This window comes from Lolium perenne, chromosome 5 (genome assembly GCF_019359855.2).
Source record: "Lolium perenne isolate Kyuss_39 chromosome 5, Kyuss_2.0, whole genome shotgun sequence".
Classification (NCBI taxonomy): domain Eukaryota; kingdom Viridiplantae; phylum Streptophyta; class Magnoliopsida; order Poales; family Poaceae; genus Lolium; species Lolium perenne.
In genome coordinates, this window is record NC_067248.2 from 220639558 (window position 1) to 220663728 (window position 24171).

At 43.3% G+C, this 24171-nt stretch overlaps 2 protein-coding genes and 1 long non-coding RNA gene across 40 annotated transcripts; 2 read left to right on the forward strand and 1 right to left on the reverse strand.

Moving 5' to 3' along the window:
- The first annotated feature begins 520 nt into the window (after positions 1 to 520).
- Positions 521 to 7800, forward strand: LOC139831091 (uncharacterized). 29 transcript variants are annotated; one of them, XR_011745548.1, is made up of 10 exons: positions 573 to 2264; positions 2381 to 2445; positions 3314 to 3425; positions 3514 to 3631; positions 3719 to 3775; positions 4102 to 4355; positions 4432 to 6225; positions 6507 to 6583; positions 6772 to 6843; positions 7521 to 7800. It is a non-coding gene; the product is annotated as an uncharacterized lncRNA (long non-coding RNA). The 29 variants fall into 29 exon arrangements; XR_011745552.1 differs by lacking the exon at positions 6507 to 6583 and having other exon boundaries at positions 584 to 2264; positions 4432 to 4498; positions 4986 to 5094; positions 6147 to 6225; positions 6772 to 7800; XR_011745528.1 differs by lacking the exon at positions 6507 to 6583 and having other exon boundaries at positions 521 to 763; positions 871 to 2264; positions 6772 to 7800.
- A 381-nt stretch (positions 7801 to 8181) lies between these two features.
- LOC127301997 (60 kDa jasmonate-induced protein-like) lies at positions 8182 to 9233 on the reverse strand. Its single transcript, XM_051332326.2, has one exon. The coding sequence runs from the start codon at positions 8904 to 8906 to the stop codon at positions 8208 to 8210; it is 699 nt and encodes a 232-aa protein (XP_051188286.1). The 5' UTR covers positions 8907 to 9233; the 3' UTR covers positions 8182 to 8207.
- Positions 9234 to 9470: 237 nt separating this feature from the next.
- Positions 9471 to 21654, forward strand: LOC127301998 (uncharacterized). 10 transcript variants are annotated; one of them, XM_051332333.1, is made up of 6 exons: positions 9471 to 10117; positions 10208 to 10274; positions 10405 to 10442; positions 10659 to 10770; positions 19726 to 19847; positions 21063 to 21654. In XM_051332333.1, the coding sequence occupies exons 1-6, from the start codon at positions 9947 to 9949 to the stop codon at positions 21093 to 21095; spliced, it is 543 nt and encodes a 180-aa protein (XP_051188293.1). In that variant the 5' UTR covers positions 9471 to 9946; the 3' UTR covers positions 21096 to 21654. The 10 variants fall into 10 exon arrangements, 7 of the variants coding, with proteins under 7 accessions (XP_051188293.1, XP_051188297.1, XP_051188292.1 ...); XM_051332337.1 differs by having other exon boundaries at positions 21334 to 21654; XM_051332332.1 differs by having other exon boundaries at positions 21341 to 21654.
- Positions 21655 to 24171: the final 2517 nt, after the last annotated feature.

The following is a 24171-nucleotide window of genomic DNA, read 5'->3' on the forward strand; positions in this document are numbered from 1 at the left end:
GCTAGGGACTCGAACATAAGATGCTTTTGTTGTTAGTTGGTTTCACAGTTTCAGCATGTATCTCACTAATAGTTATTGAGAGCACCCACGAATTTTTTTATATTGAGATCCCGGCTTAGATCATATGATTCTCCATGTATCTCTTTCAGAGTTTCAGCATTCCACAAATAGCATTGGTTTGAGTATGATTAGTAGGTGAGGCTGTTGAAGTAACCGCACTGCAGATTATCCATGTCAAAGTAGTGTTCATTGCGTAGATACAATTGACTGAACTAGAGATTAATTCGGGGCTCAGACATATTGATGCAAGTAAGCTGAAAGCGCATACAGAATCCAACAGGATGATTAGCTAATTGGAAAAAGTGTAATTAACTCAACATGAAGGAAAAGACACATGGACTCGAGATCAATATGGCAGGAGCAGAATCTAAAGGTGTATATGATGCCCCCCATAGGGGGCCTCACAGCGCTTTGGATTTTGGGCCGTTAGATCGAGCTGATGTGGCGCGATCTCGGCCGGCCGTTCGTCCAGGGCAGCGAGGCCCTCCCGCAGACCCGCATTTTATCCAAGGGTCATCTGAACCCGCCCGGCCCGGCGTCTCGCGGGAAGAGAGCACGCAACCCACTTCCCTCGCGCCAAACCCTACCGCAGCATCTGCTCTCTCCTCTTCCCTCGCGCCCACCCCCTCCCGCCGCCATCTCGCGCGCCCCTCGCATCGCCTGGAGCAGCACCACCCTCTGCTTGCGCCGCCGCGGTCCCGAGGTAGGCCACCGTCTCTGTTGATTTTCCCAACGGCGCGCCTCCATCTTCCTTGCGCGTGCGGCGGCTGCCGGCGGCATCCCCTCAGCCATCACCGTGTCCCTCTACAGAACCATCGGCGCGGGCGACGGACGGCGCAACCGACCTCCGGCAGGGGCCGCTAGCTCGGGCAAGGGGAGGCGTGGCCCGGTGCGCCAGGGAAGCGCGGCCGACCTCCGCAGGGGCCGACGCGGGAGGGCGGCTCGGGCGACCTTCATCAGGGGCCGGGCGAGAGAGCCCTGGCAGGGCGTCGTGGCGACCTCCGTTACTCCGGCGAGGATGGCGTGGTCGCGGAGGAGTGTCGAAGGACGGTTAGCAGGGGCGGCGTGGGTGAGCTCCACCAGGGCAAGCTCCGGCGAGAAGTGCACGAGATAAACAAACGAGGCACTCCGGCCTCCAGATCCGCTTGGGAAGAAGTCAAGAGGGCGGACCACCATGAGGTTCTCCTCCAGGAACTCGTCATCGTCCGTCGCGGCCGGTAACCTCCCAGATCCCTCCCCATCGATGTCTTATTTTTTCGTGGTTAGGCTGCCTGCAAGGCCCGTCGTACGGGAGTGCTCGGATCCCTCCTCCCTTGGGAGATTGGATGTGGTGTGCCTTGCCTCGGGAAGATCCAATCAGGAGTTGTGTCGTGTATTGCGAGCGTACGAGACACCATTCCTTGATTGCAGGTATTAGGTATTTGGATTGCTTATTACGGGATGGTTTGGGGGCAACTGTGAACGACAACTTAGATACAAACAGCAGCTGCCCTCTTCCTTACTACTCTTTTCCATGAGGGAATAATTAATTTAGATGTCTTTGTGGATTTGTATACTCAAGCCTTCGTGGGCTTACTTTGTTAATTCTTCACGAGCAATAGCAAATAATTGTTTGTACAAACCTACCTGTTGCTTGTCTTTTTGCAAGGAATTCATATGTTTGTCTGGACTGGCATCTATTCCTGGTATTTCTGGAAGATCGGATATCTCCAGCCTTCTTTTCTAAGCTTAACATAATTTTCTTTTGTGTGGAATGGTTTAGCAATTTTACGTAATGGTAATAGGAGGTGTTGAATCTTGGATTGGTGCACAACTGGGTGTCTATTTGCTTGCCATTGTCAGGTTTAATTATTTGCTGACCTATGCCAGTAATGTTCGCAAGCATAGTACGTCTCTCTCACCATTCCCCTCATCTCAGATTATTTTTGGTCCAGATTTACCAGGTTGTTACCTAGATATGAATTATTGCTTGCCAAAATCATTGATTGTTTGTGTTTTAGATCATGTATACATGTGGCTCTATCAAGTGGATAATACTGAACTTGATGGATCTTCCGTTCCTCTATCGCTTTAGGCGATTTTGTTAATCTCTGAAACCGAAAGTATGATCCTTATTCTTATTGTAGTATTCCTTTTCATGGTTTCCTGCCATCCACTTCAGACTCCATTTTCTCAACAAAGGTGGCTCCAGTTGTCCAATACATGTAAATGGATGCACGGTTGCCTGAGTCCATGTTTCCGATCATTTTTCTTTGTCTTGCTTACAAAACATGTTTAATGAACTGCAATGGCTAAAGAAAATCTATTTTGCATGTTGCAGGATTTTTTGCAGGTGATGAAAGAGGAGATATACAAATCAGCAACTATTGTTGCATCTCTTCCTTTGTAGGTTTCCTCCACTCTTGCCTCTTGCGTTGTATTTGATGATGGTTTTGATTTCTGCATGCTTGAATAGTTTGTCTATATTTCCAACGTTAGTCTGAGTAGCTGCCTCTATGGTGCTTTACTGAATGAACAAGCATTTTCCTTCTAGAGTCTAATGGGTTTCTCTAATAAAATAGCAATGCAATCCCTAACATGCTAAAACTGAGAAACCAATACACGGAACAAATAATTTACAACCCTGTAGTGAGCTGGTTGGTACTTTTTTGTATTATTTATAAATATATTGTTAGAAAGTTAGCATAAAGTGTTCGTGGAAATGAATTTTATTTTTGGTTTACCTATGGATCTTCCTCTGTCTCTGTGATAGAAGTTTTAGTTTCTTACTCCACCTGAAAACTAAAAATTTCATCAAAATAAGGCTCACATTTGGATTTACACTGCCACTAAATTAGGAAATTGATTGGTTGTATTTCTGTTGGCACTTTGGCCTACCTATGTATTTGTGTTTATCAATAAATTTTTACTGATGTTTCAGTTTGGGCATAGCGGTACCAATATGTTTAGTGTCGCCATGTTGAAGCTCTGTTTTGGTGATGTCTTGATTTAATCATAACTGAATCAAACTAGGTTGCAAATATCATAGAATTTATAGCGCATGACTGAACTTGTGTGATTCATGGCAGATAGGCCAACCAAGGATATTTAGTGTGTTACTCGTGGCACGGATTGCTTGTATGCTGATGCCCCAATAAGAGAATATAATTTTCTGTAATCCATGTTGTACATGTTACTGATCAGTGCAAGGTTGCCTCAGATCTTCATCTGTTTACTGCATTTCTTATTCATTTCCTATTTGTTGTTGATGTAGTTAATTATGGCTGGACCTTGGAAACCAGAACTTGCAGCTGTTTTTATGTATTTCAAGTTCATGTGCATCATGCGTACCATGCGTCGCCTCCTCATCTCAAAATGCGGCTATGGTATTGGTGTGCTGCTTATTCTTTTACAATGGATCACTTTTTTATGTACTTCGCTGTTCTCATGTTTTGGTCCGTTTATATATGTTAGGGCTTGTATCCTTGAATCTATCAGGGTTAATTATGGTCTTCATCACGAACCGCTAGGACAGAGCAGCTTAATGATCGTGTATCTCAGAAAAGCATCAAAGTGAAGTCACTCATTTTAGGTGAGTACAGCCAATATGCACCATATTTAAATTTGTTAGATGTGTTTTAGCTTCTCTAACTGCACAATATTTCTCCGACCTTTTCAGCATTTGCATTCTTCTATACATCTGATGCTAGCACCGGTGGCAGACAAGACTTCCCAGGTGCCTGATGCGCTTCCAACTTCTTGTGAATACATTTTATGCATTTCTTGTGAATACATTTTATTCATGTAACTTTTGCTAGAGGGTGGAGTATATATAGTTGGAATTTTTTTAAATAGTTCTGACATTAGTTTATTTATATGTAACCTTGTTCTAGAGAGGATAGGCGTCAGAATGTGGTTAGTTTTGCATCTGTCAAGCTTGCTGCTGTTATGTATAATTTAAATTTTATTTCAATCGGTTATTAATGGTGGAAACATTTTTGTTCTAATTTTTTTGTATCCATGTGAGAGAAACAGAATGCTGACATCATCCTTCGATAACAGGGGTGGCATGGGACATGGTTGGATCAGCTCACAGTGAGCATGCGTGCCAGACCTTGACTTGAGCAGAGCTGAGCAGCGTGTTCTAAATAATCTGAAGTTTTGGCGTGGTTGTAGGTGGGGAGCATCAAACCATTCCGAACCAGCGCCAAGTAGGCAATGACTCTGATGGTGCTCCAGTTACATGGAAAGAGTACAATTCCATGCGGTTCACATTCTAGGTAGATGATAGCATGCCATCAATGTTCCTCTGAGACGTGAGTAGGAAATGTGTTTCTGCTACATAATCACACTCAGATCCATTGCTACTAATTTGTAGCTCGTGCTTTACAGGTAATAAATGAAATGGTAACATTGCGCATGGCATTTTCATAAAGAGTGAAATATGTTCAACTCAAAGGTGTGGCCCTACTTATACAATTGCAGAATACTAATCTATCATGCATACAAGCCAAACCATTTTATTCTGATGTTATGATCTAAGAAGTCGAATATTACTCTTAATTCTGATTGTGCTTTCATCAGTTTCACATTGAACATCAGTTTAGAGTATTACTGTGAGTACACCATGAGTTCTTGAACATTTTACTCTGACCGAATAATGTCCACCCATTCTCCTGTCAGTAGTCACTCATAAATTTGTAGTCAGTGGGTGTGCCATGTAGCTTAAAAGATAACCTTTCCCCATCCTTACTTTTGAGTGGTTCCTAATTAATCCTGGATTGTAACTATTGTTTTCTGTAGGATCTCTGATCTGATCATACTTCCATCTTTCATGTTGTTCAACTGATATTATTGAATAAATTGCTGGTCTACTCTCTTGGAATATTTGTATGTTTAGTCATCCTTTTAGAGAATATTTCATACTATTGTGTTGTCTTCACTAGGATTTATCGAAAGTACTATCTTCGCTTCTTCTCCCCCTACATTTCAAGGATACCTGAGCCCATGAATGTTCAGAAAGTCACCAGGGAAACTGTTGCAGATCACATATAGGCAAGCCACTTAAATTTACATTTTGGTATTTACCAGTACCGTGCTAACCTTGCACTACTGAGCTTAAGTCTGTACTGCACAGTTATCTTGGGACAAAACACTGCCACCACCATCACAGACCTGGGTCTAAAAAACAAAGGAGTAATACTAAAGCTGGATTTTAAGAACACAAGTTTGTATCTTCACTAAAATACTCTGTAGTTATAGGAACATATCAGGAGACAAGTCAATCAGTAGTCTGCTTGAAAATGTTTTCCTGCAGTAGTCTCAACACCATTTAAGAAGATTCAGTAAGTGTGCCATGCTAAAATAAGGTTGTTGCATCCAGGTCAAGTAAAAATAGAAGTGGCAGTTGCATAATAAATCATTTGATGCTGGTATTTTTTCCATTTGATATAACCATATTAGTAAAAGCAGGTAATCAAATCATTTTCTCTACTTATGCTTCGATGTGCATCTGATTTTCAAATTTGACCAGTTTGTGATGCAGATCAAGCAACATTAGTTAAGACTATCCTGCCAACATTAATTATGTAAATCATAGATTGCCTATGCCTATATTCTGTTTTATTTCTTTGCAAAACCGTTTAGTATTTCAGTCCGCGTGAATTTTGAGATTTGTACAAGTTGTGCCTTCGTTGGACCTGACCAATATTGGCACATGCCTCTTTTTTCTCTCTCTTTTTTAGGTGTTGTTTCTTCTACAGTGTACATGCCATTTTGAGGAAAGTATGTTAGAAGTCTGGCTCTATGCATTGATTTAGTAGCCTTGGTGATTAATTTACTCATATACTTACTTTAAATATTAAAATGAACATCCATTTCAGTTTCAAAACTATACTCAGATATGTGACATGCATGTATAATATATTTCCTCTCTCAATTTCAGCTACGTGAATTGTTTCAGATTCACGCATCAGATAATAATTCACATATTTAAAGTACATTTTACAGTCAAATTTCTACTGATTCAGCCTTTGTATACTAATAGGTCAATATCGTTTCTCAAGTAATTTTTAGAATTGAAAATCAATGTTTTGAATTCTATACAGATTTGTCAGAAAGATGCACAAAGTCACGGAGCCGAGGAGAGGCATTGCTGATTCACGGTGGGCTTTCTGCTGGAGAAAGGTGTGTGGGTTGTGGTGTCTAGCATGTTGCAACCATGGGTATTAGGCTCATTTTTTGCTCTAAGTAGTCTAACTTAGTTTCTTCTGCAACTAGCTAAAACTCAATATACTTTCATTAAAATCCTCTTGGTTCTGAGTATGTGTACTATTCAGATTGCTCTTTTCCAACGACAGATAACCCACCTTTGTGTGCACCAAAATTATGAACCGCAAATCTATAGGTGTTTGTGACTTATTGCATCAATGTTATAATTTTTACTCAAAGTATGTATTCTTGTGCAGTGCCAGATATTTCGTGAAATAAAAATGTTTATAGGGTTGTGTGCCAATAATATGGAGCTTAGATTGATATTGATCAGGTGTTTATCATCTCATAAAGAACATTCATAGTCTCTTTGCCTTTTTTGCTTCTGAACTAAAACTTGCTAAAACTACCCAAGTGTCGAGGAGCTTGCCTTCCATCTGACATGAAGGTAGCAGCTTTTATCCATGCCAGTCAAACCACTGTTATGACTAAATATGTTAATCGTCGGCTCGTCCCTTGCAGGCATGGACTAAGATACCTAAAAATCGCGGACTGCACACTGGCCAGTAGTAAAAATCTTAGACTATGAGCTTGGTTGGTGGCCCTTGCATAATTATCTGTTATGCTTAATTACTGCTTATTTATGTTCACATAGATTCGTCACTCATTGACTAGGCCTGTTGTGTCTTGGATATACATATTATCCAAATGTGCCTCCTCTTATGTAGAAAAAATATATTTGTTTGTTGTGTGGCATAGCATGATGGAAACTGATAATTGGCCTCTTCCCGATGCAATCGACCAATTTGAGCGCATCATGGCTTCTCCGCTGCCTACCATTATCCCTTTCCGTCTCCTTGCAGACAATTACCCAACAAAATCTGTTATTGAGCTAAGCAATTTCTCAAGCTAATGTCTACTGCATATATTTAACTATTATAGTCTAATGGTTAAAGTGTTAGTTTCTCTTGTTTCTCTCTTTGATTATTTTGATTAATTATTTGTCCATGGTCTTTGCTATGATATTATTGCTTCTTAATAGTGTATATAGCAAAACTTTAATTACCTCTTTAAGGTTTGAATTCTACGGGATCATGCGCCAAGGTGCACAACTAAATTTTTCTATCTTAACATATATATGTCAAAGCTTGTGTATTTTTATGTCATGACCTATTTGCAGTTTTTTAATCGTTTGTTCTTTTCATTATCACCAAATTAATATTCCTATTTCCTTACATCAAGATTGAAATGATTTCCCTTTCCTTTGGTAGATTTTGGCACACAAGATGTTGTGAATGACAAGCGCGTTTATGGTTGAGAACATCAAGATTATTCCCATAGAGGAGAAAGCAGTTTATAGGTTGTTTATTATACAACCAGCACCATGTAGTAAGACATGTGGTATTAATGCACCATGTAGTACGACATGTAGTATTAATGTTGATTTACATAGTGTTTCACCTATCAAGATAGTTTGATTTTTCATTTGATGTTTATTACCCCAAAATATTCATCTATTTTCCTGATTATATAGAAGTGTTTGATACTTCATTCGTGATTGCTTGTGTCTTATCCTAATTTCAAACTATTGGTTTTGTTTTGTAAAACCTAAATAGAGTGTTATCATTTTTCCAGCCAATTTTTATCTATCAGTACATAAATTGTAAATCAGTGCGAATTTTATGGGATCGTGCGCCAAGGGCACCCCGAAAGTGAGTTTTGCATGTGTAAAGCTGCATGTGGGCATTGTCTATAAGCTTTTTCCACTACGTTCATGATTTCGTCTGATTTTTTACTAATGTCATCCTCAACTTTTTTTTGCCTATGTTTTATTGTTGATATATAAAGTTTAAATCAGGACAAATTTTACGGGGTCGTGCGCCAAGGCGCACATTTAAATCTAGTCTATCTAAAATCTAAAGCAGATGCATGCCTGCAAGTTCACTCCAAGGTCCAAGCTAGTTGATCCTGGTGGCGTGAGCCATGAGCACTCGCTCGAAGCTGGGATTCAGCAGCACCTTGACAACGGCGAGGGCCTCCTCCTCGCTGCGGATGTTGGCGCGAGTCTCCAGCATCTTGGTGAAGGGCCCGTCCCACTTGCCGGTCCTGTTGGAGCGGAGGATCTCGTAGGACATGGTGTCCCAGTGCTCGATGTAGGGCAGGTGCTCGGCGTTCACGCGGGCTCCGCTCTCCCATCCGCTGCTGACGGTCTCGTGGATGGGCTGCAGCCGCTGGGCCTCGGATAGCATCACCTTGAGCGACGCCAGCGCCCGCTTGAGCGGCTGGTGGTCGGCGGTGGTGGCCGGGTCGTAGGCGAACATCACCTGGGCCGCGTGCTGCATGGCATCCCGCCCCAGCGGCACATCCGGCAGGTTCGCGAGGCCGCCGATGAGCTCCTCGTAGCTGTCGCCGAACGGGAGGGGCGTGGACGTGGCGAACAGGTGCTCGTGGCCTGGGAAGGCTTGCCAGTCGCCCCTGCCGTTGGTGAAGCCGGGCAGCGAGAGGTCGTGGGTCTGCATGCCCACGGAGGTCTTGCCGTCAACAGGGGCGTGGCCATGAAGATTGACGACGATGAGTGCAGGTCTGTCGTCTTTGGCATCAGCAACTGCTCCGGCGAGAGCGAGCATGAGGAACAGGAGGAATGCTGGTGCAGCCATGGCGATCGATCGAGATGTGTATCTGTGTGTCTATCTCTATCTCTTGGAGGTATATATGGTGTGGCTGGCAAAGGAGAAGCACGCAGTTCGCATAGCACAGCGGCGGTTAATAGCTCAGTACTGCAATGAAATCAGCGAAAAAGGCGTGACTAATCTGTTGGGGCAACTTTTTGACCGGCATCAGGCGCGTGGGGGAAGAGAAAGGATGGTTTCGATCCCAAGCTCTAGTGTGTGATTCAGAGTAGTACTCGTGCTACGCACGTGATACAAGTGATCATGTAGACTGGTTTCCCTCTCTTTATTTCAAAAATTCCACCTTGCAGTATAGAGATGGATTTAGTGTTAGGAGAATGCAAAATAATACTATGTTTATTCCATAAAACCAGTAGTCGAAATTTGTTGTTGGAATCAAAGGGTGTATCCAGTTCTAATTCTTGTTTGTATGGACAACACATGGAATTTGATGTTTTTTCGAATTTGGACACTATAAACTTGATGTATCTCTACTACTTAAAAAGACTAAAGTGGTTCCTTATTCTGCCATCCACAATACGTCAAGCTTCGTCGTTCCTTTCGTCGTCGCGCTTCCCCGTCCGTCGTCCACATGGGCCAGGCCCAATGAAACCTGCAGATCGAATCCACCTGCTCCACTGCTCGACCTCCCCCAAATGCATCGATTCAGGCTTCATCCCCGCCGCCGCCGAATCCACCTACCCCTGCTCGATCTCCCCAAAATTCATCGATTCGATCTTCAACCCGTTGATCTGGCGTTCACCCCGCCCATCTGCTCCGCCCCTTCGATCCGGTCGGCGTAGAGGAGTCGCTCTGGCGCGCTGCACCAAGCACGTGGCTGCACCGGCGCGCTCCTCTCCAACGCAGCGCGTGCACCCGCACCGAAGGCGAGAGGGATGCGGCGCCCGGCGAACGGATGACCAGATCGCCGGCTTGACAATAGGTTAGGAAGCTCTCCTACGGGACACTCATCAAGGTTGTCGATCTTGGTGCAGCTAATCGGCCGGCCGGATTTTTTTCTCAACGAGATGGGGAATGCTTTGATCGCCGTTCCACTCCTCAAAATCCAACGACAAGACGACCCGTCCACCGCCGGTCGACGACCCCTGCAGCCTACAGCCCGCGATTCAGCCTCCTACCAGCCTTCAAGCATCCGTCAAGGCAACAAACCAATCAGCGGCTCTGGCCTACATCATCAGGTGAGCCACTGGTGCTAACCTGCAGCTCATTGACTCAGCTCCATCTCCATAGTGCAGAGGTAATATTCCTTTTCTTTGATTTGATGCCAGTTAGGACGAGATGGGAAGAGGCACACGATCTATACAGGTGGACATAAATTCTACATATACGTCACAAGTTAAGCCGATGATGGTTGATAGAGGGCTTCTCCTTTTTTTATTAACTTTAGATTTTGTTTCTGGAATTCGCTTTTGCTTCTCCCGGGTTAAGCCCTTTGTTGACAGAGGTCCTCTTTTCCTGTTTCTAGGAGGAATCTTCAAGAAAAGCCATCAGGGGATAAGAAAGGTTCAGACTAATTGATGCCCTTCAGCCTGCAAGTCTGACTTTGAAAATTTACCTTTGACACACAAGCTCGCAGAAAGCATATTTCATTAATACGTAGTGATGCGTATGGCTGTTAGTGGATGGCATTACTGTGTTTACAAGACATAATTTCAGTGTTGTTCTAGCCTATTTTTGATGCTTTGCATTTTCATGCACATCTTGTTGTACGACAGGAAGAAGGTTTGCGTGTGCTCCATCTTCTCAAGTAAAGGAGTGCTGGATTTAATGCCAGGGCTAGATAAACTGGCAGGGTCGTTTCTCATGGAGTTGTACTCATTGCACTCACCTGGTATGTTCATTTTGGATATTTATTAAGCATTCTATAATTTTGTTGTATGTGTAAGTTTACCAGTCTCAACCAACGTCTAACATTTTGGTATGATAAATGGATTTATATATTTATGATGAAATGGATAGAATTTTATTTTATTGGAAAGGCTGATTAATAGAAAAAGGAGTTTACATTACAAGCCTAAGACAAGACCGAGACACCCACACACACACCCAACACTCAAAACGATACTACGACAAAGTGCCGAAATCCGTCGAGTGCTTCTCTAAGATGCTACAGAGAGAGTTCCTCCGCTAAACAGGACCCATGCCGGTGAAAGTCGCCGTGCTTGTGCATCGACGAAATTACCAAGAACCTGCCATCCGCAGCCAAGTCGCGTACCACCCGGATCCCGCGAGCCCACCACGGCTCAGCTGTGGGCATTGCTGCTCCGGCCTCAGCCCAGATCCGGGGACGCCGTCGGCGCAGCGGCTAGCTCCCAGCAACCTCACCCGACGTGCAAGTGTGCAGTCTTCAGCAGCCCACCATCAAGCACAGAGGCCAGCCCACCACTGCACATCCAGAGGCTTGCTTGCGCTATCCGATGAAGATCCTCGTCGCGCAAGCCACCGCGATACCGCTTGATGTCTACTTCCCCCTCCTTTTCCTGTAGACAGTGTTGGGCCTCCAAGAGCAGAGGTTTGTAGAACAGCAGCAAGTTTTCCCTTAAGTGGATCACCCAAGGTTTATCGAACTCAGGGAGGAAGAGGTCAAAGATATCCCTCTCATGCAACCCTGCAACCACAAAGCAAGAAGTCTCTTGTGTCCCCAACACACCTAATAGGTGCACTAGTTCGGCGAAGAGATAGTGAAATACAGGTGGTATGAATATATATGAGCAGTAGCAACGGTGCCAGAAAATAGCTTGCTGGCGTGTAGTTGATGGTGGTAGTATTGCAGCAGTAGTAACACAGTAAAACAGTAAACAAGCAGCGATAGCAGTATTTAGGAACAAGGCCTAGGGATTAGACTTTCACTAGTGGACACTCTCAACATTGATCACATAACAGAATAGATAAATGCATACTCTACACTCTTGTTGGATGATGAACACATTGCGTAGGATTACACGAACCCTCAATGCCGGAGTTAACAAGCTCCACAATTCAATGTTCATATTTAAGTAACCTTAGAGTGCAAGATAGATCAATTCGACTAAACCAAGTACTAACATAGCATGCACACTGTCACCTTCATGCTTATGTAGGAGGAATAATACACATCAATACTATCATAGCAATAGTTAACTTCATAATCTACAAGAGATCATAATCATAGCATAAACCAAGTACTAACACGGATGCACACACTGTCACAATTACATCGTGCAGGAGGAATAGACTACTTTAATAACATTGCTAGAGTAGCACATAGATAAATTGTGATACAAAATACATTGCAATCATAAAGAGATATAAATAAGCACTTCACTATGCTCTTCATAACAGTGAATAAGTATTCTGTGAAATATAGCCTAAGAGACCCACACGGTGCACACACTGTCACCTTTACACACGTGGGACAAGGAGTCTCCGGAGATCACATAAGTAAAATTCACTTGACTAGCATAACGACATCTAGATTACAAGCATCATCATATGAATCTCAATCATGTAAGGCAGCTCATGAGATTATTGTATTGAAGTACATAGGAGAGAGATGAACCACATAGCTACCGGTACAGCCCCGAGCCTCGATGGAGAACTACTCCCACCTCATGGGAGCTGCAGCGGTGATGAAGATGGCGGTGGAGATGGCAGCGGTGTCGATGGAGAAGCCTTCCGGGGGCACTTCCCCGTTCCGGCGGCGTGCCGGAACAGAGACTCCTGTCCCCCAGATCTTGGCCTCGCGATGGCGGCGGCTCTGGATGGTTTCTGTGTGTTTCGTCGAACGTGTCAGGGTTTTCGCGACGGAGGCTTTAAATAGGCGAAGAGGCGGCGCCAGAGGGTCGAAGGGGTGCCCACACCATAGGGTGGCGCGGCCCCCCTGGCCGCGCCGGCCTAGGGTTTGGTGGGCCTGTGCCCCCTCTCTGGCGGCTCTCGGGTGTTCTGGATGCTTCCGGGCAAAATAGGAACCTGAGAGTTGATTTCGTCCGATTCCGAGAATATTTCGTTACTAGGATTTCTGAAACCAAAAACAAATGAAACAGAATGGCACTTCGGCATCTTGTTAATAGGTTAGTTCCAGAAAATGCACGAATATGACATAAAGTATGCATAAAACATGTAGATAACATCAATAATGTGGCATGGAACATAAGAAATTATCGATACGTTGGAGACGTATCAGCATCCCCAAGCTTAGTTCTGCTCGTCCCGAGCAGGTAAAACGATAACAAAGATAATTTCTGGAGTGACATGCCATCATAAACTTGATCATATTGTAAACATATGTAATGAATGCAGCGATCAAAACAATGTATATGACATGAGTAAACAAGTGAATCATACAGCAAAGACTTTTCACGAATAGTACTTAAAGACAAGCATCAATAAGTCTTGCATAAGAGTTAACTCATAAAGCAATAATTCATAGTAAAAGCATTGAAGCAACACAAAGGAAGATTAAGTTTCAGCGGTTGCTTTCAACTTGTAACATGTATATCTCATGGATATTGTCAACATAGAGTAATATAATAAGTGCAATAAGCAAGTATGTAGGAATCAATGCACAGTTCACACACGTGTTTGCTTCTTGAGGTGGAGAGAAATAGGTGAACTGACTCAACATTGAAAGTAAAAGAATGGTCCTCCATAGAGGAAAAGCATCGATTGCTATATTTGTGCTAGAGCTTTGATTTTGAAAACATGAAACAATTTTGTCAACGGTAGTAATAAAGTATATGTATCATGTAAATTATATCTTACAAGTTGCAAGCCTCATGCATAGTGTACTAATAGTGCCCGCACCTTGTCCTAATTAGCTTGGACTACCGGATCATCACAATGCACATGTTTTAACCAAGTGTCACAAAGGGGTACCTCTATGCACTTTGTCTGAGAGGTCTAAGGAGAAAGCTCGCATTGGATTTCTCGCTATTGATTATTCTCAACTTAGACATCCATACCGGGACAACATAGACAACAGATAATGGACTCCTCTTTTATGCATAAGCATGTAACAACAATTAATAATTTTCTCCAAAACTGAAACTTCCACCGTGGATCATGGCTTTAGTTAGCGGCCCAATGTTCTTCTCTAACAATATGCATGCTTAACCATAAGGTGGTAGATCGCTCTTACTTCAGACAAGACGAACATGCATAGCAACTCACATGAAATTCAACAAAGAGTAGTTGATGGCGTCCCCAGTGAACATGGTTATCGCACAACAAGCAACTTAATAAGAGATAAAGTGCATAAGTACATATTCAATACCACAATAGTTTTTAAGCTATTTGTCCCATGAGCTATATATTGCAAAGGTGAATGATGGAATTTTAAAGGTAGCACTCAAGCAATTTACTTTGGAATGGCGGAAAATACCATGTAGTAGGTAGGTATGGTGGACACAAATGGCATAGTGGTTGGCTCAAGGATTTTGGATGCATGAGAAGTATTCCCTCTCGATACAAGGTTTAGGCTAGCAAGGCTTATTTGAAACAAACAGAAGGATGAACCGGTGCAGCAAAACTCACATAAAAGACATATTGAAAACATTATAAGACTCTACACCGTCTTCCTTGTTGTTCAAACTCAATACTAGAAATTATCTAGACCTTAGAGAGACCAATTATGCAAACCAAATTTTAGCAAGCTCTATGTATTTCTTCATTAATGGGTGCAAAGTATATGATGCAAGAGCTTAAACATGAGCACAACAATTGCCAAGTATCACATTACCCAAGACATTATAGCAATTACTACATGTATTATTTTCCAATTCCAACCATATAACAATTTAACGAAGAGGAAACTTCGCCATGAATATTATGAGCTAAGAACACATGTGTTCATACGAACCAGCGGAGCGTGTCTCTCTCCCACAAAAGCATTTATTCAACAAAAACAAAAACAAGAAACATACTGACGCTCCAAGAAAAGCACATAAGATGTGACCGAATAAAAATATAGTTTCAAGAGAAGGAACCTGATAATTTGTCGATGAAGAAGGGGATGCCTTGGGCATCCCCAAGCTTAGACGCTTGAGTCTTCTTGATATATGCAGGGGTGAACCACCGGGGCATCCCCAAGCTTAGAGCTTTCACTCTTCTTGATCATAGTATATCATCCTCCTCTCTTGACCCTTGAAAACTTCCTTCACACCAAACTTCTCATAAACTTCATTAGAGGGGTTAGTACATAATCAAAAACTCACATGTTCAGAGGTGACAAAATCATTCTTAACACTTCTGGACATTGCCCAAAGCTACTGGAGTTTAATGGAATAAAGAAATCCATCCCACATAGCAAAAGAGGCAATGCGAAATAAAAGGCAGAACAGTCCGTAAAGACGAATTTCTAATAAATACTTCAGTTGCTCAGATCAGAAAACTCAAAACTAATGAAAGTTGCGTATATATCTGAGGAACACGCACGTAAATTGGCATATTTTTCTGATTTTTCTACAGAGAAAACAGCCCAGATTCGTGACAGATAGAAATCAGTTTCTGCGCAGAAATCCTAATCTAGTATCAACCTTCGATTAGAGGCTTCACTTGGCACAACAAAACACAAAACTAAGATAAGGAGAGGTTGCTACAGTAGTAAACAACTTCCAAGACACAAATATAAAACAAAGTACTGTAGCAAAATAACACATGGGTTATCTCCCAAGAAGTTCTTTCTTTATAGCCATTAAGATGGGCTCAGCAGTTTTAATGATGCACTCGCAAGAAATAGTAGTTGAAGCGAAAGAGAGCATCAAGAGGCAAATACAAAACACATTTAAGTCTAACATGCTTCCTATGAAGAGGAATCTTGTACACAAATAAATTCATGAAGAGCAAAGTAACAAGCATAGGAAGATAAAACAAGTGTAGCTTCAAAAATTTCAGCACATAGAGAGGTGTTTTAGTAACATGAAAATTTCCACAACCATATTTTCCTCTCTCATAATAATTTTCAGAGGCATCATGAACAAACTCAACAATATAAGTATCACATAAAGCATTCTTATTCACATGCATAAAAGTATCATTACTCTCCACATAAGTATAATCAATTTTATTAGATGTAGTGGGAGCAAATTCAATAAAGTAGCTATCATTATTATTTTCATCATCAAATATAGGAGGCATATTGTAATCATAATCAATTTTATTCTCCATAACAGGCGGTACTAAAAGACCACTATCATTATAATCATCATATATGGGAGGCAAAGTATCATCAAAGAAAATTTTCTCCTCAATGCTTGGGGGACTAAAAAGATCATGAAAACCAGCTTCCCCAAGCTTAGAACTTTCTATATCATTATCAACAATGGTGTTCAAAGCGTTCATACTAATATTACTACCAGCATGCAAATAAGATTCCATAGGTTTTTTAATTTTCGCATCAAACAATCCATGTTTTAAATCAGGAAATAGCATAAGAAGCTCATTCTTGTCCATTATGCCAAACTAGTGTAAACAAGAAACAAAAAGATGCAATTGCAGGATCTAAAGGAAATAGCTTTGAGTACTTACGGCGCCGGAAAATAGCTTAGTAGCCGAGATCCGGAGTGTGAGTACCTTTTACCTTTCCTCCCCGGCAACGGCGCCAGAAAATAGCTTGATGTCTACTTCCCCCTCCTTTTCCTGTAGACAGTGTTGGGCCTCCAAGAGCAGAGGTTTGTAGAACAGCAGCAAGTTTTCCCTTAAGTGGATCACCCAAGGTTTATCGAACTCAGGGAGGAAGAGGTCAAAGATATCCCTCTCATGCAACCCTGCAACCACAAAGCAAGAAGTCTCTTGTGTCCCCAACACACCTAATAGGTGCACTAGTTCGGCGAAGAGATAGTGAAATACAGGTGGTATGAATATATATGAGCAGTAGCAACGGTGCCAGAAAATAGCTTGCTGGCGTGTAGTTGATGGTGGTAGTATTGCAGCAGTACTAACACAGTAAAACAGTAAACAAGCAGCGATAGCAGTATTTAGGAACAAGGCCTAGGGATTAGACTTTCACTAGTGGACACTCTCAACATTGATCACATAACAGAATAGATAAATGCATACTCTACACTCTTGTTGGATGATGAACACATTGCGTAGGATTACACGAACCCTCAATGCCGGAGTTAACAAGCTCCACAATTCAATGTTCATATTTAAGTAACCTTAGAGTGCAAGATAGATCAATTCGACTAAACCAAGTACTAACATAGCATGCACACTGTCACCTTCATGCTTATGTAGGAGGAATAATACACATCAATACTATCATAGCAATAGTTAACTTCATAATCTACAAGAGATCATAATCATAGCATAAACCAAGTACTAACACGGATGCACACACTGTCACCATTACATCGTGCAGGAGGAATAGACTACTTTAATAACATTGCTAGAGTAGCACATAGATAAATTGTGATACAAAATACATTGCAATCATAAAGAGATATAAATAAGCACTTCACTATGCTCTTCATAACAGTGAATAAGTATTCTGTGAAATATAGCCTAAGAGACCCACACGGTGCACACACTGTCACCTTTACACACGTGGGACAAGGAGTCTCCGGAGATCACATAAGTAAAATTCACTTGACTAGCATAACGACATCTAGATTACAAGCATCATCATATGAATCTCAATCATGTAAGGCAGCTCATGAGATTATTGTATTGAAGTACATAGGAGAGAGATGAACCACATAGCTACCGGTACAGCCCCGAGCCTCGATGGAGAACTACTCCCTCCTCATGGGAGCAGCAGCGGTGATGAAGATGGCGGTGGAGATGGCAGCGGTGTCGATGGAGAAGCCTTCCGGGGGCACTTCCCCGTTCCGGCGGCATGCCGGAACAGAGACTCATGTCCCCCAGATCTTGGTCTCGCGATGGCGGCGGCTCTGGATGGTTTCTGTGTGTTTCGTCGAACGTGTCAGGGTTTTTGCGACGGAGGCTTTAAATAGGCGAAGAGGCGGCGCCAGAGGGTCGAAGGGGTGCCCACACCATAGGGTGGCGCGGGCCCCCCTGGCCGCGCCGGCCTAGGGTTTGGTGGGCCTGTGCCCCCTCTCTGGCGGCTCTCGGGTGTTCTGGATGCTTCCGGGCAAAATAGGAACCTGGGCGTTGATTTCGTCCGATTCCGAGAATATTTCGTTACTAGGATTTCTGAAACCAAAAACAGCAGAAAACAGCAACTGGCACTTCGGCATCTTGTTAATAGGTTAGTTCCAGAAAATGCACGAATATGACATAAAGTGTGCATAAAACATGTAGATAACATCAATAATGTGGCATGGAACATAAGAAATTATCGATACGTTGGAGACGTATCACCGCTCAAGAGGCTAGCGCGTCACCTGCATCGCAAGGCGCCTCCCATGTGCCAGCACAGAGATCCACGAGGAAGGACTACGGCCTGAACTCAAAGCTCCAAAGACGACGCCTCCATGGAGGGTACGACGTCAAAGACGCCGCCGTCACCCGATTTGGCATGTCAAATCTAAGGTTTTCACCCGGAACCTGAGACCCTAGGCGAGGGAGATGCCGGAACTCCTCGATGACGCCACAGAGGAAACGGCGCCCTCAGGCGTCGCCGTCACCGGCCCCGAAAGGCAGGGCTTTCTCCCGGAGAATGGTACCTCACCACCGCACGCACTGTCCGCTCTTCGCCCAGAGCTCACGCGCTCACCAACCAAGGGAGGACTCGCTAGCAGGTCTGCGCGCATCCACCTCAGAGAGGCATCGCCGGCCACCCAGCACCGCCAACCGTGCCGCCAGCGCTGCACGGGCGCCTCGAGCCACCATGCCAAGATGGCGTTAGGCTAAGCTCAACCCGGCCAGAGCATCAACACCCTGCGCTCGGAGCCGAGGAGGACGGGCGTGGAGCAGGTGGGTGACCGCACCCGGGCGCAGGTGCCCAGACCGGCCGGGGCCCGCCTTCCCCGGATCGGGCCCGAAGGGCCCAGATCTGGGCTGGCCGACCCGCGCCGCCACGGCGCCAACTCCGGCCGCCCAACACCGTCGCCGACAACCAAGCGCCGTTGCCGTCATCTACAGCGCCGTCGCCGCCTTTCCCAGCGCTGTCGCCATCGCTGGGCAGCCATGGAGCTCCTGCCGCCGCCATCGGGTTTACCCGCGCCCCTACAGACATGCGGTTGGTGGAGATGCCCGCCGCCGGCGGCACCGCGCGAGCTTTGCCCGGTGGCTCCCGCCGCCGGCGGCGGAGGAGGGGGCGGAGTGGGTCTGGGGCGGAGGAGGGATTAGGGTTTAGCCCTGACTCGCCCGCGGGGACGAGCCAGGAGCGTCCGTCTCTCTCCTATCTCACTGAATCTAGCACAAATTATTGATGTTCCTTTTTTCTATTAAAATTTGTGTGTCAAACATTGTATTGTTCAGTAGAGTTTATCTCATGCTTCAATTTAGTCTATGGTGCATCTTGTTTAGTCAGAATGGTACTCCAAACTTAAGGGAGAGGACATTGTATTTTAAGCAATATTAGATTGGAAGTTAGATACTCGAGTTATAGTATACTAGCAGAAGTGCTCGAGCATTGCACTGGGAAAGACAAATACTCAAACACTCATGCAGTCATGCCTCTTCTATTTGTTACCATTGTCGATGGTGGTCACATTTTCTCTTATTCATGATAAAAATAATTATGCATAATAAAATCAGATTGCAAACCCTTCACTGCACTAACTTGTAATAATGGTGGGCTCCATCCTTAATTTTTATTAGTAAGATACAAATTTAAAACAATTTAATGTTAGTACACATAATATTATGGTCGTCTTCTTGCTGGTACGGCTCTTGTTCACAGGAGGTATGGGGGCGGCGGGTAGCTCGAGCGGTTTGAACATTGTCTCTACCTCTTCCTTCTCTCGTCAAATGGGATACTCTTCGTGCACCGACAGTTTGCCCTGTCCGCGAGCTCAACTCAAGGTAACCACATCACGCATGCCCTTATTTGCTTTCCACTGTGCCTCGCAGAATCTTTAATCATGCCTAAGGTGCAGGCATGCGTGCAGTGCATGCAGTGGTGAAGGAGACAGGGCAGCCTTTGTTAATTGTTGTGCATCTAGCACCATCTGGTACTCGTATTTTGGTTGCGGTTCATCCTAATCGAGCTCGCCACCGTCGTGTCCTCTGCGATTGTTCATGCTTTTCCCCTTCTCCTCTCTCTTGTCACCGCGTCGAGCTCCTCTCTACCCAACCCCGACACCGCCCCCTCTGTCCAACTGCACACCAGACGCCCCTCCTCCTATCAGGGCGACGCCCATGTCTGCCCCACCCCTTCTGAGCGGCGAGGCTCGCCTTCCCACGCGGGCGACGCGCCGCGACTGCTTTCCCTGCTGCTTGGACCGACGAGCGCTAGAAAGAGTATAAACTGAACCGGTATAGTGGCTTTTGTCTGTATTATGTATTTTGGTGGGAGGGCAAAATGGTCTAAAAAATTGTTGGACGAAAATTTTGGCAGAAACATTACTCCTTTATTACTAGATATAGATTCTAGAAATCAGGTCTAGGGAGCCAATGCTACTTTTGGAATCCCAGCTTATAATCGCATCACTTATCACATTTGTTAGGAGCATCTTTCCTGATTCAAATGCATAAGAATATCTCGAAATATGTGCATTAGCTTTAACATTTGAGTTCTCTCTCTTAATTTGGTTGATCATTTACGTAGGCAGGGCCTGTACCGATATGTCTTTCTCATGTATTTATCTTTGACTGGTAGTATTAAAATGACATAAAAAATAATGTGCACACTAAGAAGAAAATAGCAACAGTAAAATGTTGAAGTGTAAAAAACTCAAATCCAATTTTATTCTGGATGTGACCTTGTCATCGGAGCACTTGATGAAGAGCAAGCAACACATTGCGTGGCTTGAGGTGAATGATTCTGAATCAAAAGCATCCGGCCACATGCCACAGGCCACAGGAACAGGAGATCTCTTGTGCACAAATAAATCATATCTTAAAAAGGTTGAGCAAGAAGTTCTAAGGTTTTGTCTCAACGCTGCCCTTCAGATTCATAAGATTCATACACTGTACAATAAGATAAAGATCTTTCTAGAGCTTGGAAATAGTGACTTAATTGTGGACTTGTTAGTAACTTCATTTTGTTCCATATACCTGGTGGTGGATTTTACAAAGGGAGATATTGTCATCTTCTGCATTGCTTCGTGAGATTTGAAGAGCTATTCTGAGAACAATGACAAGATTTTATCTGGGTCTAGGAAAGCCACCTTTAAAGCATACAAGGGGTTTATTGTTTCTGATGTTTATTAACTTATTACACTGGTATCTCTCATATGTCAGATTGTGTTGTTTTAACGGAGCAGCAAAAAATCAAGTTCATAATGTGTTGATATATGTTACTACTGGAATATCATCTCTCATGTATTAACTTATTGCTGATTCCTAGATAACAGTGTAAAGATGTACAAAGATGCAACCTTGACAATATTGTATAAGAAATACAGTTAGGACTATGCAAAAGAAGGATTCAACTGGGATTTATGAGCGCTGATGTCAGTATTGTATAAAATTGAATGTGGCAGAGAATTAATTTGCAAGGTTTTACTTGATCATATTTCTCTTCTTTGCAAGTATTTGGGATATGTGGAAAGAACAAATGCATGATTGTTCTGCTTATTCAAGTCTTGTCATTCTGGATATTTTGGGACATTTGAGTCCGGAGAATATGCTTCAAGAGGATGCAGGAGTTTTTTCTCGAATGATTTGAATACGTAGTGATGATTTTCTGTAATTGTTTTGTTATTGTCTTGTGCTGACTACGTTTTAATTTGTTTCAACTACACCATGCTCGTAGTAGTATTCAACTTTTTGGAACAAGCAAAATTTATTCTAGACTAAACACGAATAATGAATAGAAATTGGATATTTTTATGTTGTCATGTATAGTGGACAAATCTTTTTTTACTTTGCTCTGATCATGTGGTCATTTAATATAAATATTTAACTCCTTGGTTATTAGTTTTCAGGTACAGTCATATTTTTTACGAGATATCACACGGTATTATACTTTTCACATTATTATAGTGGCGCCATCGATAGTACATATGACAATCTCTAATACTATGAAGAGGGAGATTCATCATTTGTGCGACCCGTCATCCGCACTTGTAAGAAAAACCATTGCCAAAAAAGATTATGTTGAAAGAACCAGTTTGCATGTGTGTTCATACTGATGTGCTTCAATTCGAGCATGACAAAGTAGTCAGCACGGGACATCATTGAGGTGTTGAAGGGTTAGGTGGAAGAGGATAGCCTCGCCGTCATACCTTGGCCTTCAGCGAGGCCATGGCTATGCTGCTACACCTGCAGAGGGAGAAGGCCCATGCAAAACTTGGACCTTTGCCGGTTCTACCGTGCAAACTTGGACCTCTGCCGGTTCTGTTGCCTTGCCGACAGGAAGATCGTCATTGTTGCCGCCAAGTTTGAGATTATGGATCCCGCTGCAGTGTCAAGGACATGTTGCATCATTTATTATCTTCCTCATTTTTCAATGTTTTACTTTGTTTCCTTCCCTTAATTGACCTGCTGACCAGCTAATCGTGCTCTTGACCATCTGTGTTTGTTTCAGCGAAGGAATCAACATAATATTCTTGTAGATATACAAGAATTCTTGTTCCTCAATTGAGATCCCGTTTCCTAAAGCTATTCCCTTATGTACAAGTGTACGACTACCCTAATATCATGTTTCTAAACATGGATAATGCAAATTTTGGAGTGAGTGTTTGTTTTTAATTTTTATAGAAAGTTGTGAATTATATATGTGCATTGAGAAATGAAATTTAGTACCCGTGGCAACGCACGGGCATTTGTACTAGTATGTAAAAAAAAATGAGCTGTTTTGTGGTACCCCCAGATAAATAACAACCATCCATACTCGTCAATCCAAGGGTTCACAACAATTCATACCTGGGCAAAAAAGATGAGAAGTATGATTCATACTACTCGTCCGGTGAAGTCAAAATCGGCGCCGCGAGCCGTAGACAGGCTCAGCCCAAGAGAGCCCAACTTGTCCTGTGTCCATTGAAAAAAAAAACAGTCCTAACTCCTAACCCTCTCTTCTTCCGCGACTCGACCTCGCTGCGTCGATGCCGCCGAGCCGATCTCCATATGCGCCACCCCAGGCAACTTCCTTGGAGTCGCTGCAGCGTTCCGGTGGCCATCGTCGACGAGGGCGCCTCCCCATGTCTTTTTCCGCGAGTGTTGCCCCTGCGATTACATCCACTCGCAGGTGGAGATCAACTCCAAGATGTGGGGCATCCTCGCCGACTGGATCGAAGCGCATGAAAAGTTTGATCTGATGCCGGAGTCCATGTACCTTACGGGCTACATCATCGACCGACTTCTCGATGCACCCCGTGCTTCGGACGGAGCTACAACTAGTAGACACCTCGGCCCTGCTGATCGCCTGCAAGTAGGAGATCTGAGCTCCAGAGGTACTAGACTGAAGAACTTCGGTTAAATTGCACTTTCAACTGTCCACTGAGTTCATGTTTGTATTATTTAAATTACTCATGTGTAAATGGCTAAGAATGGTTCGATTTCTGGTTTAGCTAGTATGTTTCCCTCTACTGGAGCTGAAACTTCGAGAAATGCTTAGTCGGAAGTTTCTCTTTTGAGTAGTTGCAGCATTTACTCGCCATTACCTGTTTCAGATCTGCCGTAGTAGCTTGTGTTTGCTCAGTATGTGGTGGCTACCAACTTGCTGACTTGTATTGTAACATAAGTAGACACCTAATAACAAGTACCTTGTGTCACCAATTGTTTGTGAGTTGTTTGAAACATGAGCATTGACTGCATACCGTCTCAAGTTTTTTCCCCCAAATTTTGAAATTGAGGATTTAGATTTTTGTTAGCCTAGTTTTGTCAATCTTAAGCTGTTTAAATTCAGTTGTTTGTTATCCTTATTATTGGCATTGTACTGACCAAATCCAAATCACCCAAAGCTAGCACTTGATGACTTCGTGCCATGTATTTCCTCGTTAGGTATATATGTAACAGTGACATGAATGCTTCAACACTCAATTGAAGTGGTCTACTGATGTGGGCTCCCGACAACATCTAAGTTTGAACTGGATCGTGGTGTTTTCCTTTTTGGGATGTATTACTTTCTCATTTTTATTCAGAATAGTTTGCCTGATGTGCATTTACTTACTCTCGAGCATTTACTTGCTGTGCATTTACTTACTTGCTCGTTTTTATTCAGAATAGTTTGCCTGATGTGCAT